Genomic DNA, 18500 nt, shown 5'->3' on the forward strand with positions numbered 1-18500 from the left:
CGATGGCGCCGTCGATGAAGGGTTAGTGTTTGGGATTGGAGAGGAGGAGGCGTTGTGAGGAGAGGAGAGCGAGGGGAGGGGGGGAGGGGGAATGGAACGAGGGGAGGGGGTTCGCTCGATGCCTCGATCTGTCCAGCCAGATGGGCCTTGCTGCGCCAGCGGTCCGCTCGGTCGGCCCGGTTAAAGACCGGACCGGACCGAACTTTTTGCGGTCTGTATTTCTGGGCCCGGCCCGTCCTGTTTTTCTACCGGGCCTGGACCGTACGGTCCGGTCCTGAACGGGCCACGAGCGGGCCGCAAAGCTTGCTCGTGTCGTCCAGGCTGAGTCCTCGGCCCCGAGCTGCGCCTCTACCACCGCGAAGGCGACTGCGGCGACCACGCTCGGTACGCCCACACCCCCACCAGACACTCCCTCCTCTTCCTCGACCTCCCTCTTAGTCGCTGCCGCCTCCCCTCCTCTTCCTCTCTCTGACGTGCCCCCGTCCCCCCATCCACCTGTGCTCAACTCCGACCCTAGATCCCAGCGGATTCGAGCAAAAGATTCAGCAGTTCTAAATATTGGTGGGCTTCAAGAGCTGCTTTCCATTGATGTTTCTTCATAGTCACCATTGCTATTTCCCCTACTGCTCCTGGAGAATTTTTTAACATGCAGTATTGTTAGTATGTGTTTAGTAGGTGTTTTTACAATATAATAAGGGGATGCCATGGTTTCTCGTTAGCTTCTTTCTCTTGTGTTCCTTTGCTAGAACGAACGGGTGTGTGATGATGAGGTTGGACCAAGGTGATGTTGTGTTTAAGAAGAAGAAAAAAAATTCTTGTCTTTAGAGTTGAACTAGGAAGAGCAACATCTGTATGACTAGACGTATCTTTTTTGAGTAATTGAGTTCATGTATAATGAGCAACTGGTCATATTTGGTGTACATTCCTGAGATATATATGTATGCGTCTTCTTTTTTCAGATTTTATCTAACAGCAGAACTACCTACTAATGGCTCACAAGATCGAAAACTAAGCCTGATTTCTCAGGTAAATCGTGTTACTGAATACACTGCTGTTATATCTCAGTAAGAAACAAGAAATATATCATGATTTATAGTGTGCAGGTGCTCACAAGATCATTTATTTTTTACATAAATGTCTTAGGAATCTTCCATTGTGGTGCTTATGTGTCTAAGAAATTAACAGGGCAGAGGCTCTAGAGAGGAGGTTTGATTTTCCTTTTCGGGGTTTGTAGAACGAATGCAAGAATTTCTCCTGCAGGTATGGCTTCATTCCTCCATTTGCCATTTGCAAATCTTGGTCTTCGATTTGTTTTATTTCCCATGAGTGACCTGAGATTAATGTGATGCTATGAAAGCCTAGAGTGTAGAGTGAGTCAAATATGTACTAGATGCACTAATTTAGCTCATTGCCTTGCTTCATGCACTTCAGGTTTGGATATGTCCTTATTTTCATGGCTCAATCATCAAATGACGTCAAAATTGAATTCCTGAAAGCAAGGTAATATCAAATCATCCTTGTTTTGTTGTTCAGTGTTTGTTTCATTGTGGATATACATATTTACTATCACATATGGTGCAGACCTTGAATGACCTTTCTTTTGCAACTTCCTCTTGACAATTAGATTTGATTTGTCTATATAGGCTAATTAATGAAGGAAAACTAATTGATGCTCTTATTGTATCCGACTGCTGTTTGCGCAATGGAGCGTCTAATAAATTACTTTGATTGCCCATTGATCAAAGAGAATAAATAGTGAGTCTAGGCACAGGACAACGTACCAATATGTGCTTGAGTGCTTACATCATACGTGATCGTGTAATTCTATGACACAACCTGTTTAGTTTAATTTCCCAATACTTAGCACCTGTTTAGTTTAGTTTCTCAAAACTTAGCTTTTACGATCTGGTCTACCATTTCGATCTGGTCTACCATTTCTTATTTTTATTGTACAATCCCATCGCCCATTTGTGGTCATCTTCACTCGAATTTAGGGTGCATATTATTCTTAATTATATTGATAGTCCTTCTAGGTATCCATCATTCTTTAAATTTCTGCACCATTTTGTAACAGGTGCTACACATGAATCAATCTATGCAGTGGTATGGTCATATCATGAGTGCCGATGACCATTACACCAGATGGCAACAGGTGAGCCAATCGATGAATGTCATATGATTTTGAGCTTGGTTATTCTATTGAATATTGGCCTCATGCAATAAGAATTCCGCTCAACATTCGTTTGGACCAAGTCATGTAGTTTTGGAATTTTTTTACAGCTCTGGTCGAGATTCTTGGAGGAGGCGCTGCTGCTGCTCCTCTTGCACGACCAAACTGGGTGTTGCAGCTATGGTACTTCAAGGAAGTGGAAAGACGCGGTTTCTTCTTTATGAGGTGAGTTGTTTCCCTGCAGAAAAATAAACATCTAGAGTTGTTTAACTGAAGATATTCCACATTGCTACATCGAGATAGAAATCTTGCATGAATTGTTATTGGTCACTCAACTAGGTAATACCCGGTAAGAAATTTCTATGGCTTTGTCTTGCTATATGTCTCTAATTTTTTGTTGGTTGTGATCTATAAGATTTCTAGAATAAATATTCCATGTTAGTCGTGAGAGTTGCTCCATTGTAGCGTTAATAAACACGGCGTTAGTGTGGACAATCTATTACAAGTGTTCTATACATATATACGATACTTCTTTGGATTATGGATAGCTACACCGTTGTCGTTGGTGATGTGTTGCAGGAATACCTGAAAATGCCAGTCTTCATTTACATTGTTACAATTGTTTTCTTGCTTTATCCCAGGTTCCTAATACAGCAATTTGGAAGAAAAACAATCCAATGAAGATGATATATGAGTAGCAGCTCTACTTGTGTTCCATTGATTATTGGTGGGTTGGGGTTTTTTCTATCAGAATGAAGGTTGGACTCCAGCACAGAAAGCTAGATGGCGGATGTTTGTGAGCATACTGCACTCTTCTTATTTTCGTCCTTGATGTTACTTTCATTATTGGGTGGTGTTGAAATATATCATTCTGCCCTGTCCGATGCGACTGAGGCCCTTAAAGGTGATATTTACTCAGATTTTCTATTACAAAATATTTGAGTGTAGCAGCAAGGATGATTATACCTAAAGCTCTAGCTTCTTTCCCTCATTGGTGGGTTTAATTTTTTCTGCTTGCATGCCAAGTAGCCGAGCTGACACTTCGGATAGATAGGTTGTTTAGTTTCATATGCATCTATGTTCGCAGAGGCTAATTTCATATTACACTGTAATTGGAAAACAGAGGATACCTTGTTGTGTTATGTTGCCATCAGTAATAGAGAGAAAGTTATGGGATTAGTAATCACATATTGGTCTTGGTCTGAGAAGAGGGGAAAATAATATAGATCACACGGTTATATACTAAATGGAACTTGGTTTCAGACTCAGATCATGAAATCAAGAAACCTAAATAAACTAACTGTACATATATTCAAAACAAACTCAACTGTACCAGTTTTCCATTTGCTTGCAGTAAGTAACTGGAAAAGAGGAAGAGATGTTGACCCTATGCTCATTAGTGATGGCAGCGGAGATCACATGGTTCAGGTCTTTTGTTAGAAATATTGTTTATGGTGGGCTTTAAACCCTTCTTAAACCTGTCATGCAGGCAGTGCGATTCGCCACAAGAAACGCAAATCGGAGCATTGCCAATGCCCCCCTATAACAGTTTCAGATAACCGCCAGTCAAACCATATGCATCTCCCATTCAAACAATTTATCTAAAAGATATTACTTTCCCAAACTGTATGTTCTTGGCATCTTATGAGAATGAAATAATTCCTGAACTTACTGCATGAGAATCCACAGCACTTCAAGCCTATGCAGAGAAATACGCAGCAGACAAAGAAGCATTCTTTAAAAACTATCCCGAGGCTCATGCTAAACTGAGCAGCCTAGGTACAAAGTTTGATCCTGCTGAGGTCAGTCTCAGCATTTCGTCCACAGTTTAACAAGAGTGTGCCGCCCTTCAGTTTACACAGATAACCTTATCGTCATTGTGTTTCAGACTGATTTATGTGGTTGTCCTGCAAGGATTCTCATTGGATGATTAGCGTTCCGCGTGAGCCAGAACCCTTGAAGCAACAAACAAACTTCAAAAGGTGTGTACCCCTTCCCACTCCCCAATTTGTTCATTCATCACACAGCAACTCTTTCACACGCTTGCTCCATTGATAAAACAAAGGGTTAAGTTCACCGAGTCCTGTCTAAAGTAGTCTCACTCCTTGTATTCTTTTGCAGGACTTGATCCATTGCCACTCTCTGACTTGGTATCGCTATCTCCATACGGGATGAGGCATTTTCCACTTTCCAGCTTCATCAAATTGTTAGATTTGGTAATTGAGGTCGTGCGTGCAAAAATAATATAGGCACGCCGAACAATTGAGCCATTCATGTGAACCTGCTCCGATGAGAAATTCATATCATTCCAAAATTAGATCTGAAAATTTGTCAAATTTATTTTTGGGGTGGATGTTTTTGTGGCATCGTTGGCCGACTAAAAGGCGACATGTTCAACAGTTAGGTGTGGCGGAGATGCGTATGTTGAGATGGATGTTTGGCCACACGAGGAAGGATCGAGTCCGGAATGATGATATACGAGATAGAGTTGGGGTAGCACCAATTGAGGAGAAGCTTGTCCAACATCGTTTGAGATGGTTTGGGCATATTCAGCGCAGGCCTCCAGAAGCTCCAGTGCATAGCGGACGGCTAAAGCGTGCGGAGAATGTCAAGAGAGGGCGGGGTCGACCGATTTTGACATGGAGGAGTCCGTTAAGAGAGACCTGAAGGATTGGAGTACCGACAAAGAGCTAGCTATGGACAGGGGTGCGTGGAAGCTTGCTATCCATGTGCCAGAGCCATGAGTTGGTTGCGAGATCTTATGGATTTCACCTATAGCCTACCCCAACTTGTTTGGGACTAAAGGCTTTGTTGTTGTTGGATGTTTTTGTGGCATCACTACAGCTTCATTCCACTTGATCTGGCGCGGCACAGGTCAATAACTCCTCCCTTTGATTTCTTCATCGTGAATGCCTATATGCATTTAGTAATACCTTTTTTGTTCGTGTTGAGTGAAAAAAACTGCAGTTGTCCCTCCCCCCTCTCTTAGGTTTAATCCAGTGTTATGGTTGTACAAGTGTTTCACAATGTTTCCTTTGCCAGTATCTTTGCCCTGTCTGGTTTCAGTGCTTCACAATGCAGTTTTTGTCTCTTTAGCAGATAGTTCTCATGTCATAATAGTCGGTAGTTAGGAGAAGGCATTAATCTTTTTTGTCTCTTTAGCAGATAGTTCTCATGTCATAAGGTGTGTGGACAAACAGGCGCAAGCGAAACATTGTTTCACACAACACGGGACACCCACGCCAATGACAACTCCAGTGAAGCTAGGGGACTTGCATTTTGAACCAGCGTTCCTGCTTTCAGCATCTATAATCTACGCGTTGCTTCTGTGTTGTTATTTCGCCTTCTTTATCTCTTGAGTTGCCATAAGCTGGGTGACCAAATCTATCTATATGGTGCACCTTTGTCTATGTAGTTTTGCTTACCATGAACCGATCTCATGTCTTTCTTGTGGTCTATAAGCCTACCATGAATGTAATTTATAGTGCTATATATGAACATCATACTAAATATCTATTCCCTTGCTTCAACGGTTTTATGATCGGAGTTTAAATATTTAACTTGCATGGTATGAATGCTTGGTTTGCTGTCGCCCTTTGAGCCATCGGCACAACGGATCAGGCGACCAAATTTGGTCTTCTTACTCATTTCTTTTTCACTTACTATATGTGAAGCGATACAATTTTATTTCCATTACTGCATCTTAATATGTTTTATCGATTGGTGAATGCATGACTTTAGCTCATAAACTGGATGACAAATGCTAATTCTGATGGGGCTTTTGCCACTTATTGTTTTATGGTTGTCTAATAGCTGATGGCATGCTTCTTTCTCGCTAATTGTCAATTCTTTTGTACAGGGTCTCTCAGCTACTTATGTTTTGCTAGACAATGAGGGTATGTAGATAGCATGTATGATTTTTACATTGTTTTACGTCGGTTGAGATGCATCACATGATGTTTTCCTTTTACATTTATGGGTATTACAGAGTCCTTTCTTTTTCCACAAGGTAGCTATGCCATTTGATTCGAAGGACAAAGAGGGGATCACAAAGGGGTAGCATATATACACAAAAGAGTATAGAACCAAATTATATGATGTAATTGACCACTATTTCTATTGACTTCTCCTGTACACAATGTTCACGAGTTCATGTATTTAGTATATTTTATTGTGTCACTTGTGTTTACTCTTTTTCAAATGCAAGTTTACAGCTACTCCAATTCATAATTGCAGACTCAACTATCTTAACCTACTGATGATCTAATTTGTGGCATTATTACCTTAAGAAAATATTTGTATTTAATTTCCTTTATATATAGGTGTATAAGTTCTTATCAAATGTACCAAAATATACGGGTATTAAAAAAATGCAAATATTTTCAACACGAACATGGTTTAAACGGGTCTTTGCGCCATTTGGCGCAACTGGTCATCTAGTATATGGAACAATCGTGGAGGACTCTCTTAGCAATGTTAACCGACTGTTATAGATATCTATTTGGGAGATTGGATGGGTAAATTTGTTGTGTTTTATCGTACTAACATGTCTCTCTCAGTTTGTGAGAATAGTACAGGCTATGCATAGTTTTTTTGTCAATTTGATTATACAAAAATAATTAATTACCATCTATTTATATTAAACATTTTTACTTAGTTACATATCATAAAATATTACATACTTTGTTTTAAATACATTTTATACAAATATTAATTTTTTTCTATTTTCTAACACCATTAGTTGCATAAATTTGTTGGCTATTAGAACTATAAGTCTAGTGCCATACGCCACAAAGTCTATCATTATGATTATATAAATGTTTTACTTGCTAGTAGAACTCTATAATATTTAAAATTATGTTTCCTTTTCAATTTTTGTTCATGAGATTTTGTTGAACTTAGTTTTGTTTTAAACTAAATAAGGCCCAAAATAGATGGAAACATCACATCCATATGCAAAATAATTTGTCACTTATGTGTATTACAGTGGGTTTATACCTATTTTAATATATGTAAACGACTAATTGGGTGGTGGTAGTTGTGGTGGTGGTGTGTGTGTGGGGGTGGGGGGGGGGTCTACAAGGGAGAACCCTAGCAAATATCATAAGGAAAGTTCCCATAATAATATTGCATAGCTTAGTTCAACTATGAGGACATTCTAGAATTTATGAGATGTTGGTTTTCGTGGAATTCCCTCATCTCACTTGTTAACATTGCACACTCATGGACAAAAGAAATCCCTTTTTGCCTGGTTAAATTTAAATACGATCAATGTTGCGACTTTGTGCAAACAAATAGTGGAAGTCATTTATTTCGGCTTATAGCCACTCAACCAACTATGGTGTTACGTTAAATCCTGAACTAAATCCAGGATTGAATGACTATTCTTTGGGTAAGCAGCATGCCCGTCGACAGCAAGATGCCTGTGGTGACTTCGTCAAACTTAAGACTCGCCGGTTCAGTCTCTTAGAGGTGCTCATAGGGGGTAAAGTGTGTGTGTGTGTGTGTGTGTGTGTGTGTGTGTGTGTGTATGTTTATGGGAATGAGTGGATGTGTATGTTTATGAGCATAAGCATATGCATGCAATGTGTTTGCGGAAAAAACAATGTGTAAATTCTCGATAAAAAAAACATAGTGCTATGTTTTTCTTGCAGAGAAACATGGTGCTATGTTGTTTGAATGACACTGAGATATTTGTGTTAATTTGAGACATATGGCTTATCCCCCTAGAGAACGTATCTGGTGCACCGGAGCTTCTTCGCACATTTCCAAATGTTTGAAAAGATCCGGAAAAAATAGCGCATTCACATAACATTAAAGTAAGTTGTCACGAAAATTCAAATAAAAATTCAAAATAGATACAAAAATGACAAATTCAGTACTGAATAGTATATAGGACAAGTTGGGCTTTAGATTTGGCCCATTATCATATTGATGTCACATTTGTCATTTTTTTGAATTTAAATTTGAATTTTTGTGACAACATAGGTTCATGTCTTTTCAATGCACTAATTTTTTCTTGGATTTTTTTGAATGTGTAACTGGCGTCCGGTGCACCGGTAACCGAAGAAGCTCCGGTGCAGGAGATACGTCCTCTAGCCCCCTATCGACGTGAGACAGTTTGGCCTATAGTATGACTGAGCATATATACTCTGGAAGAGGTATAGTGCGCTTTGTGGAGGGGTGAACTCAATAAGGCAATAATCATTTTGATGTATATATATATTAGTGGCAAAAGACAAAATTGTATGTATGATCATTGTGCACGGAAAGCTACTTGATTACCTATTACAGTATCATTTTTTTTGCGAGGGCTATTACATTATCAATTTTTTGCGAGGGCTATTACATTATCATTTTGCCCCCGTATTTGGAGCTGCTAGTAATGGGTAGCTAACAAAACCTTCTTAGCCGTGTTGCGATCAACGTGCATAGACATGTAGGAGTATGTGGGTAGGTATATTATATGATTATCCAGAGCAATCTAGGTAGCGACGAGCTGATCTCCACGCCACACCATGATCTCCGAGCAATCGGGATCGGGCATTCCTCTCGACTCGTTGTACTCCTCCGCGGCCAATCGTTGCACAAACTTCACCGAATCCTGGAAGAAAAACAACACATGGCGACCATGGTTCCAGTTACTCTGGTAATAAATCAAGAAGAATGGAACATTGCTCCAGTGTTTTAATCCAATTACGGAATTACAGTACCTGTGAGGCGTCGGGCTCGGAGACGGGGAACCGGTCCCACCGGTGCGGGTCCCAGAGCAGGGCGCTGCCGAACGCGAAGCGCGCCACGTCCACGGTGCCCGCCGGCGGCCTCGCCGCCCTCACCGTCGGCGTCGCGTCGGCCGTGGAGAACCAGCCGGTGACCGCCCACGGCGAGCCGCCGCACACCGGGCCTTCCACCGTCGCCTTCCGCTCGCGCTCCGACACCGTCGCGACCGGCCACGCACCGAACGTCCTGCACCATACATGCACACAGTGTGCCACTCCATTCATGCACAGTAACGGCAGCGGCGGCTAATGAATGGATTCAAATCAATGTTTCTACCGACACTCGGGCGCGCACCGAAGCAAGCGGAGGACGGTGCGCACATGGACATGCACGTCCACGACAACATGGCGGTACTGCTGGTGCTGCTGAGTGACATCCATCATGCATGCCATCTAGCTATCCCTGCTCGATTCCTAGCTAGTGGAGTACTATTAGCTAGTGCATCATATTATCACCGATCACTATGGCCAGTCCCATCCTGCATGCACATTATTTGCTACGGCTCGTCTACTGTCAACTCCACCGACAGTCCGACACCGCTGGGTGCAACTCTGAATTACACGCTACTCCAACTTCATTACTGTGCACACTACTGTTACTATCAGTTTACTAAAGGATCGATCGACAAATGGAATGAACAGGTTAACCGAACGTGTAGGCAGGCAGGACAATGCATGCATTCACCTGATCTGCCTGAGCTGGTCGAAGAAGCGGAGGTCGTAGACGTCGCCGAGGCCGGCGAAGAGCACGACCCCGGCCAGGCGGTGCTCCTCCACGTGCCCCAGCGCCACGTTCCGCTGGTGGTGCCGCTCCTTCTCGACGCCGACGCCGTCGGCCGTGAAGTTCTCCGGGTAGGCCAGGTGCCGGTACGACACCCCGGCGCCGCGCAGCAGCCGCGCCGTGGCCGGGGCCTCCGTCGCCCGCTCCACCACCAGCCACAGCACCGGCGGGGGCACGAGCCTGAGCGCGTGCGCCGCGCGGGTGAGCCCCGCGGCCCGCCGCTCCGGGTCCGACCGCTCCGTGGCCGTCACCAGCAGCAGCAGCTGCGGCTGCCGCAGCGGCTCCGGCTCTGGGGGCGGCGAGGGGACGGCGGTGACGGCGACGTCGACGGGCGCCCCGTGCTGCAGCTGCCGCTGCTGCTGCTGGAGCAGGAGCACGGTGTGGTTGAAGGCGCCGTCGACGGCGTGGAGCGCGCGGAAGACGTGGGCGGTGGCCGCGGTGGACGCTACGTGGGTCCAGCGGAAGGCGGGGGCCAGGCCGGCGAGGAGGCCGAGGAGGAAGCAGATGGAGGAATGCAGCATGGCTCGCCGGAGCAGCAGGGGCCGCCTCGCCCGCGGTTTCGCTTTCTTCGGCGACGCCATGACAAAGCAAGCAGCAGCAGCTTAGCTAGTGTGTATGTGTGTTTGGTGGTGTCAGCAGCAGAGCAACTAGGTAGGTGATCGAGTGAGTGAGTGAGTGTGTGATCGCGTCTTGCTTATTTTCTGGGATGGAAATGATTCTGTACGCCTCACTTGGAAAAGTTGGAATTGATGGATGTAGCTGCTGGCACATGTGGCCGGTCTAGACGAGAGCATTGCATTTCTTTTTCTTTCTTCTTGTGCCGACTGGCGAGTCTAGTCATGATCTCTCCGGCGGTGTAATTGAGAGAACGCCTCGTTCATTTAGCTCGGTTTGCGGTTCTATGGCAACACCATGTATCTTTTGGCCTTGTGGCTTTATTAAGGGTCAGACTATATCACATCTAGATGTGAGATAATATCTCACATCTAAGATGACATCATCCTACATCATATAAACAAAAGTCTCACAAATTATATTGTTTGTTTGTTTTTTATCTTTTTCTCGTTTTTTTTCGCCCACGATGCAAAAAATCCGCAGAAAAAGAATGCGCCGCGAATGCTAAGGTTCGAACTGCAGACCCCTTGTTGGTGCACGCATGCACAAACCAGGCTAGAGTAAAATCAATTTTCTGCGCTGGCTGCGCGAGTCGCTGATGCATGGTGCGATCTGATTCACAGTGCTACAGTGCCATCTACAGTGACTCGGTGTGGTACAGGATTTTGTGCCAGCGATGTACTAGTGCGTTTACTTCTTTTCTCAATGCACACACACGTCCAATACTAGATCACTTAACATGGTAACAAGCACTTGAATGACAGAGTAAGCATTTTCTTCTAAAAAAGATTGGTGAATAAATTGTAGAACGAAGTGAAAGTTTTTCTAGGACGATGTGAATTTTTTTCGAAAAATGTGATGAACATTTTTATAAAGTAAAAAAAATTGAGCATATTATAAATATGCAATATACATTTTTCAAACTGTGGTGATTTTTTTTTGAAACACACGATGAAAGACTTGCAAAACATCATGAAATGTTCTTAAAATGCAACAAACATTTCATATAACACGGTGAATATATTTTAATGCACGGTGAACATCTTTTAGAATGCTTTGAACATATCTAAAAAATATGTGATGTACATTCTAAAACATGGTGGATACTCTTGAAAAATATACTATGACCATTTTTAAGTAAGCTTGAGCAAAAAAAAAACTGACAATCAAAAGGAAAAACTAAAAAAATAAAATTGTGAAAATAAAGATGAAATAAGATAATGATAAAAGGAAAGTAAAAAATATTTTAAAATAAAAAAGATGTCCACGAATTTGGAAACAAGACCATGATTATTTTTCTAAACTAAAACATGAATTAAAAAATCATAATTTTGGAAAATGTTCATAAATCTTTATTAAAAAATAGAAAAATGATAAAGTACCATGGAATATTTTTTAAGTGTGGTGATGAAACTGGCTGACAACCCCTCCTCCTACTACTAATCGAAATCTCGTTGCGGGCATGCAGTTGCATGTTGAGAGGGGACTTGCAACTAAGATAAAAATGGGTTGGGCCCAGCCGCGTGTCGGGTGTGGACTTGCAACTCAGACAAAAATGGGTCGGGCCCGAGTTGCGTATCGGGCGTGGAGTTGTAAGTAGGATAAAAATTGGTTGCTCAACCATTGGAGGTCGATGTGAATTTGTAATTGCGTCAAAAAACTTTGATCCTAATTGAAAGTCGATGGTGGACTCGCAACTGGGGCGAACAATAAAAAGTGATGGCCTGCAAGCAAAAACTAAGGCAACAAATAAAAAAGGTCAAAAAAGCCTTATTGCAAGTAGAGGGTGGGCTTGCAACTAGGAGCAGAGAACCAAAAAGGGTCGCTGCTAGTTTTAAGCCGAGGGTTGACTTGCAAAGAGGCGGGAAAAATAACTTCGAGCCCATTTACAAGTCAAGCGTGGAGATGCACTGGGGATGAAAAACAAAATGCATGCCATATTGCAAGTCGAGGGTGGAATTGCAACTAGGACAACTACGCAAAACTACGAGACTAGTTGCGCTTCGATGGCGGACTTGTAACTGGAGCAACTACGAGCCTAGTTGCGAGTGAAGGGTGGACTTAAAATTGGTATGAAGAACAAACTACATTCCTAGTTGCAAGTCAGGGGTGTACCTGCAACTGGGATGAAACACAAACTGTGGGCATAGTTGCGAGTCGAGGGTGTACTTGCAACTAGGACAACTACATAAAAATACAATACCATTTGCGAGTCAAGGGTGGACTTGCAACTGCGATGAAAACAAAACATCCTAGTTGTGAGTCGAAGGGTGAACCTGCAACTGGACAACAGAAAAACTATGGTCCCAATTGCGAGTCGAGGATGGATTTGCAACTGGGACAACTACGAAACTACGAGTCCAAATGCGAGTCAAGGCTGCACTTGCAACTGGGATGAAAACAAAATACTAGTCTAGTTGCGAGTTAAGAGCAGACTTGCAACTCGGATAATAACAAAAAAATATGATACCATTTGCGAGTCGGGAGTGGACTTGCAACTGGGACAATAACATACTACAAGCCCAACTACGACTCAAGGGTGGAATTGCAACTTGGATGAAAAACAAAAACAGATGCCCAATTGCGATTCAATAGTGGACTTGCAAGTGGGACAACTATGAGCTCATTTGTGAGTCGAGGGTGGACATGAACTGGTACAACTACGAAACTACAAGCCCAGTTGTGACTCAAGGGTCGACTTGCAACTGAGAAGAACCAACTATGGGCCTAGTTGCAATTCGAGAGTGGACTTGCAACTGCGAATAAAAACGAAAACATAGGCTCCAATTGCGAGTCGAGGGTGGGATTGCAACTCTTCAACTACAACACAAAAAAATAGGCCACGAAAAATAACCCACCAAAAAAGACGCGTGCGATGGGCAACAGAAATGGAAAACAGACAAGTGACGCCGAAAGCGCGGGACAAAACAACCCCGATCAAAGAATTGCTTCAAATTTATAGTGCCGATCAATTAAACTAAATCTTAGATGAGACATCACTAAAACTCTTCTATATGAGTTATAACAATCTGATACATGGATTACGGTTCCGTGGACACGTTGCGTAGATGAACACAACTCGAAACAATGACTTGCAACATGGGCGACTATACTACAAAGCCCCCAATTGTGAGTCAAGGGTGGACTTGCAACTGGGACAAACTACAACTACAAAAAGCCTCTCGTTTGCACGTCGATGGTGGACTTGCAACTGGGACAACTACTCCTAAAAACAAAGCCCCCAGTTGCATGTCGATCGTGGACTTGCAACTGGGGCAACTACATGACTACAAAGCCCCCCAATTGCGAGTCGAGAGAGGACTTGCAACTAGAGAAATTACAACTACAAAAATCCCTAGTTGTGAGTCGAGGGTGGACTTGCAACTAGGGAAACTACACTACAACAAATCCCCGAGTAGCGAGTCGAGGAGCCCACAGTTGCAAGTCGAGGTTGGACTTGCAACTGGTGCAACTACACTAGTAAAGCCCCCACTTGCAAGTCGATGGTGCACTTGCAACTGGAGCACAACTAAAACTAAAAAAACCCTAGTTGCAAGTCGATGGTGGGCTTGCAACTAGGTCAACTACAATTACAAAAAAAACAATTACAAGTCGATGGTGGGATTGCAACTAGGGCAACTACAACTACCACAAGACCCTAGTTGTGAGTGAGGATGAACTTGCAATTGAGGAAGCTACACTACTACAATCCCAATTGCGAGTCGATGGTGTACTTGCAACTCGGACAACTAAAACTACAAAAAATCCCCAGTTGCGAGTGAAGGGTGAGGTCCTCCAGTTACGTGTCAAGGGTGTACTTACAACTGAGACGAAAGATGGGTCAAACCCAATTGCATGTCAAGGGTGCACTTGCAACTAGGGCAAAAAATGGATCGGGCGTAGTTTCGTACCAATGGTGGACTTGCAATTGGGGAAAATTGGTTGATCCACCTAGTTTCTTGTCGAGGGTGAATTTGCAGACAAAAAAAGGATTGGATCTCCAGTTGCATGTTGATGGTCAACACGTAACTATAGGACAAAAATGGGTTGGACCTTAGTTGCATTTCGAGGGTTGACTTGCAACTGGGACAAAAAATGAGGCATGCCTAGTTGCATGACAAGGGTGCACTTGCGACATAATCTTTGTGTCAGGCCTAGTTGCATATCTATGGTTGACTAGCAACCGCAACAAGAAAAATAAAAGAGATGGGCTCGAGTTTGCATGTCGGTGGTCGACTTGCAACCAAGACAAGAAAATAAATAGGCCGACCCAGTTGCATATCGGGAGTACACTTGCAGCAGAGACCAAAATCGGTTGGACCCAGTTGCATGTCTGTGATCGACATGCAACTAGGACAAGAAAAATAAAAAAGGACATGCTTCTTACATATTAGGGTTAGACTTGCAAACAAAAACGAAAAATGGGTTGTTGCTCGTCATTGTAGTGTTTACAAGCATATTAATCCATGGGCTGCCTCTGCTCCAAAGACAAAGAGGAATGGGATAGAGAGAAACAAAGAGAGAGCGAAGAACCAAACTCATGAGCCAGCGGTCAGCTCGTCTTTTTTATACGAGCAACTCGTCTCTTCAACTACGACATAGAAAAAAAACATGCCACAAAAAACAGCCCAACAAAAAAAGACACACGGTGCGATAGGCCGCAGAATGTGAACAACGGACGAGTGACACCGGGCACATGGGACAGAACAACCCCGATCAAAGAATTGCATGAAATTTAAAGCGACAGATCAAAGGGACTGAAACTTAAATGAGACATCACTAAAATTCATCTATATGACTTTTAGCAATTTGATACATGATTTACTGTTCCATGGACACGTTGCATAGATGAACACAAATCAAAAAGCCAACAAACAAACAAACATGCATGAACGATCGTATGTATATACACGCACAAAGGAGATGCATGCACACAGCCTATGATACGTGCACATCATAGCATCTCAGGGGGGAGAAAAAAGAAATGAAAAACAGATAAGGAAGCTCACAAAATGCAACAACGGCTGTAGCGAGACGGTTTAAAAAGTAGACAAAAAATAAAAAATAAAAACAGAAAGACAAAGTCAGCCCACGCGCACAACGGCTATAATGCAGCGCGCAAAAATACAGCGCACCCGACTAAGGAAGGGAGGACAAAGAGGTAGGATCTATGGAGGATTATTTTTACCAATGAGTTTAAGTGGCCTTTTTCTTGTAACTAGAGTATGTTGAATCTGTAGTAAGCTGCATGTGGCTCTGGCAAATCCTAAACGGCGCCTTAAGCACCCGTTCCTTCCTTTCTCGCAAACGGGTGCACACCCTTAACTCCGCGCTGGGTCGGCCCATGTTCTCCTTGTTCTGTCTATTTTTCACGCAAAAAAACTGTGCGACACGTAGGTTTCAAACCGGAGATCTACTGCTCTTAATTAAGACGCGATAACCACCCCACCATCCACACATCATGTGTTCAGTTCCATCTTTTTCCGTCTTTTCATTTTTCATCTTTCATCTTTTTTATTTCTTCTTTTATCTTTTACCTTTCTTATCTTTCTTGTTCCTTTTTTATTGGAATGTTTTGTTCGTTTTTTATTTTTTTTATTTTTATTTTTTTACTTTTGCCAAGTTGAATTAAATTTTTTTCACAATTGAAGAATTTTTTTCAATATCAATGATCTTTTTTTAAAAATCGTTGAACTTTTTTCAATATCAACTTTTTTTTCAAAGTTGATGAACTTTTTTTAATGAACTTGTTTTCAAAACTGATGAACTTTTTTAAGAATTGATGAACTTTTAGCAAATTTGAACATTTTTTTTCAAAATCAATGAACTTTTTTCAAATCGATGAACTATTTTTTCAATCTTGGTAAACTTTTCTCAATTTTTTGTGAACTCTATCTGAAAATTGATGAACTTTCTTCTTAAAAAATGATGAATGTTTTTCCAAATTGATGAACGTTTTGAAATTCATGCTTTCTTCAAATAATTCCAAAATCTAAGTGATACAGTATAAATACGTCGACCGCAAGTTCTTATACCGTTGGCGCTGTTCTCAATCTGTCCAATTGAGTGGCTCTACTGGTTAGCATAAGTTGTCTGAGAGTCTAACGAGGCGAGCTTGAATCCTGGACAAAGCTAAATATTTTGCGCTATTCCCGCGCTGTAAATGCAGTGTGCTCCCTTTTCATGGGCTGGCCCAACTGAGCGCTGCAGTGAGCGCCAGTTGGTTCCACGGCGCAAAGGGCTCCCTAACATGAGACCTCCTATGTGACGCATTTTGCGTCAAACAGCAGCTTGACGCACAGGGTTGATGCTTGACTGGGCCGGCCCACCAACCCGATCGTCGTTTGTTTCCTTTCGCGCGCGACAAAAAGAGTTGCAAAACCAGCAGTGAGTACCAAGAATCGATCTCATAACCTGAGACTCCAACAACAAGACATTAGCCACTACACTACACGCCACCATCTGATGATCAAAAGTGCAGAAATATATAAGAACAGACAGCAGGCTTGAGATTTGGAAAACTTTTTGAAAATATTTCTTGAAAATTGCAAGCATTTTCAAAATGCCACTTTTTTCGTATTCCATCTTTTTTGGAAAAGTGAAGATGTTTTTTAATTCTGATTTAAAAATAAAACACGAACGAATTTTGCAAACACCAAACAGATTCCAAAACCCGAACAATTTTCAAAAATGTTTCTGAAAAACAAACAAATTACCAAAAAGACGAACATTTTTTTGATATCACGAACATTTTTTAGTTTCTTTTTAAAATGGAAAACAGGAACATTTTTTTAATTCAGCACCAAAAAAATTAAAACAGGACCTTTTTTTAAAATGCGAACAAAATTTGTATTGTACGCTTTTTGGAAACGTGAACAAAAATTTAAACATGGGAATATTTTTTGAAATTGCGAACAAAATGTTGAAATTGCAAACATTTTTTGAAAAATGAACATTTTTCTGAAATGGTGAACAAACTTTGAAAATGAGAATAGTTTTTTAAATTCCTGAACATTTTTTTAAACATGAACAAATTTTTAGAACTATGAAAATTTTGAAAACAAGAACATTTTTTGAAATTTTGAACAAAATTTATAAATGGGATTTTTTGAAATTGTGAATAGATTCTGAAAATGATAATTGTTTTTGAAATTCATGTAGATGTTTTTAAGCATGTACATTTTTTGAAAATGTGAACAATTTTTAAAGGAAGAACAATTTTTTTTAATTTCAACAAAAGCATTTTCTAAATCATGAACATTTTTCGAAAATGATGAACATTTTTCTGGAAAGTTATGATTATTTTAAACAAAAGAATTTGCAACAGTTTATGAAAACAAGAACATTTTCTGAAAATCGGAAACATTTTTTTGGATTTATGAACTTTTTTTGAAAAGCGACCATTTTTTAAATGCCGAACATTTTTTATAGGCAGGAACATTATTCTAAATTGAAAAACAATTTCTGAACATGAACTTAGTTTTAAAAAATAAAATAACCTTGAAAAGGAAAAAAAGAAACAGAAAACGAAAAAAAAAGAAAAGAAAAAGAAACAGATAGTATCCTTTTTCTCTTCTTCCTTTTTCTGCTTATTTCCTTTTTTTCTCTTTTGAAAATCAAAATGAGAAAACGTTGAATTTCTCAATCATTTTTTGAAAACATGAACGTTTTTTAAAACAGAGAACAAATATGAAAACGCGAACAATTTTTCAAAGCACGAACATTTTTTGAATTTTGATAACAAATTTTAGAACAAAGAATAATTTTGAAAATTCTGAACAAATTTGGGACCACGAACAAATTTTTGAAGCACGAAATGTTTTTGAATATTAAGAAGAAAATTTTGAAAATGAGAACCAATTTTCAAAAAAAACCCGAACAAATTTGGAAGCGTGAACAATTTTTTAAAAGCACGCACATTTTTTGAATCTTGAGAACAAACTTTGAAAATGGGAACCTTTTTAAAAAATCCTGAACAAATTCATAAACGTGAACAATTTTTTAAAATACAAACATTGTATGAATTTTGAGAATAAATTTCGAAAAACAAGAACATTTTTTCAAAATCCAGAACAAATTGTGAAAACTGAGAACATTTTTTGCAAATCCACAAAAAATTCCTAAAAAGCAAAAAACATTTTTCCAATTTGAGGAA

General features: G+C 41.1%; 1 protein-coding gene and 1 long non-coding RNA gene across 5 annotated transcripts; one reads left to right on the plus strand and one right to left on the minus strand.

Annotated features, from left to right (window-relative positions):
• The first annotated feature begins 325 nt into the window (after positions 1-325).
• On the plus strand, positions 326-5700 carry LOC123043505 (uncharacterized). 4 transcript variants are annotated; one of them, XR_006419241.1, is made up of 11 exons: positions 326-384; positions 960-1026; positions 1186-1260; positions 1432-1500; positions 2075-2152; positions 2281-2395; positions 2812-2966; positions 3660-3972; positions 4059-4152; positions 4292-5044; positions 5336-5700. It is a non-coding gene; the product is annotated as an uncharacterized lncRNA (long non-coding RNA). The 4 variants fall into 4 exon arrangements; XR_006419242.1 differs by having other exon boundaries at positions 3860-3972; XR_006419240.1 differs by having other exon boundaries at positions 1144-1260; positions 2812-3972.
• A 2663-nt stretch (positions 5701-8363) lies between these two features.
• Positions 8364-10596, minus strand: LOC123043506 (probable beta-1,4-xylosyltransferase IRX9). Its single transcript, XM_044465974.1, has 3 exons — positions 9635-10596; positions 8884-9136; positions 8364-8774 (listed from the first exon to the last, which is right to left on the minus strand). Exons 1-3 carry the CDS (start codon positions 10309-10311, stop codon positions 8655-8657), a joined length of 1050 nt encoding a protein of 349 aa, XP_044321909.1. The 5' UTR covers positions 10312-10596; the 3' UTR covers positions 8364-8654.
• Between the last annotated feature and the right edge of the window lie 7904 nt (positions 10597-18500).

This window comes from Triticum aestivum, chromosome 2B (assembly GCF_018294505.1).
Source record: "Triticum aestivum cultivar Chinese Spring chromosome 2B, IWGSC CS RefSeq v2.1, whole genome shotgun sequence".
Taxonomy (NCBI): Eukaryota; Viridiplantae; Streptophyta; class Magnoliopsida; order Poales; family Poaceae; genus Triticum; species Triticum aestivum.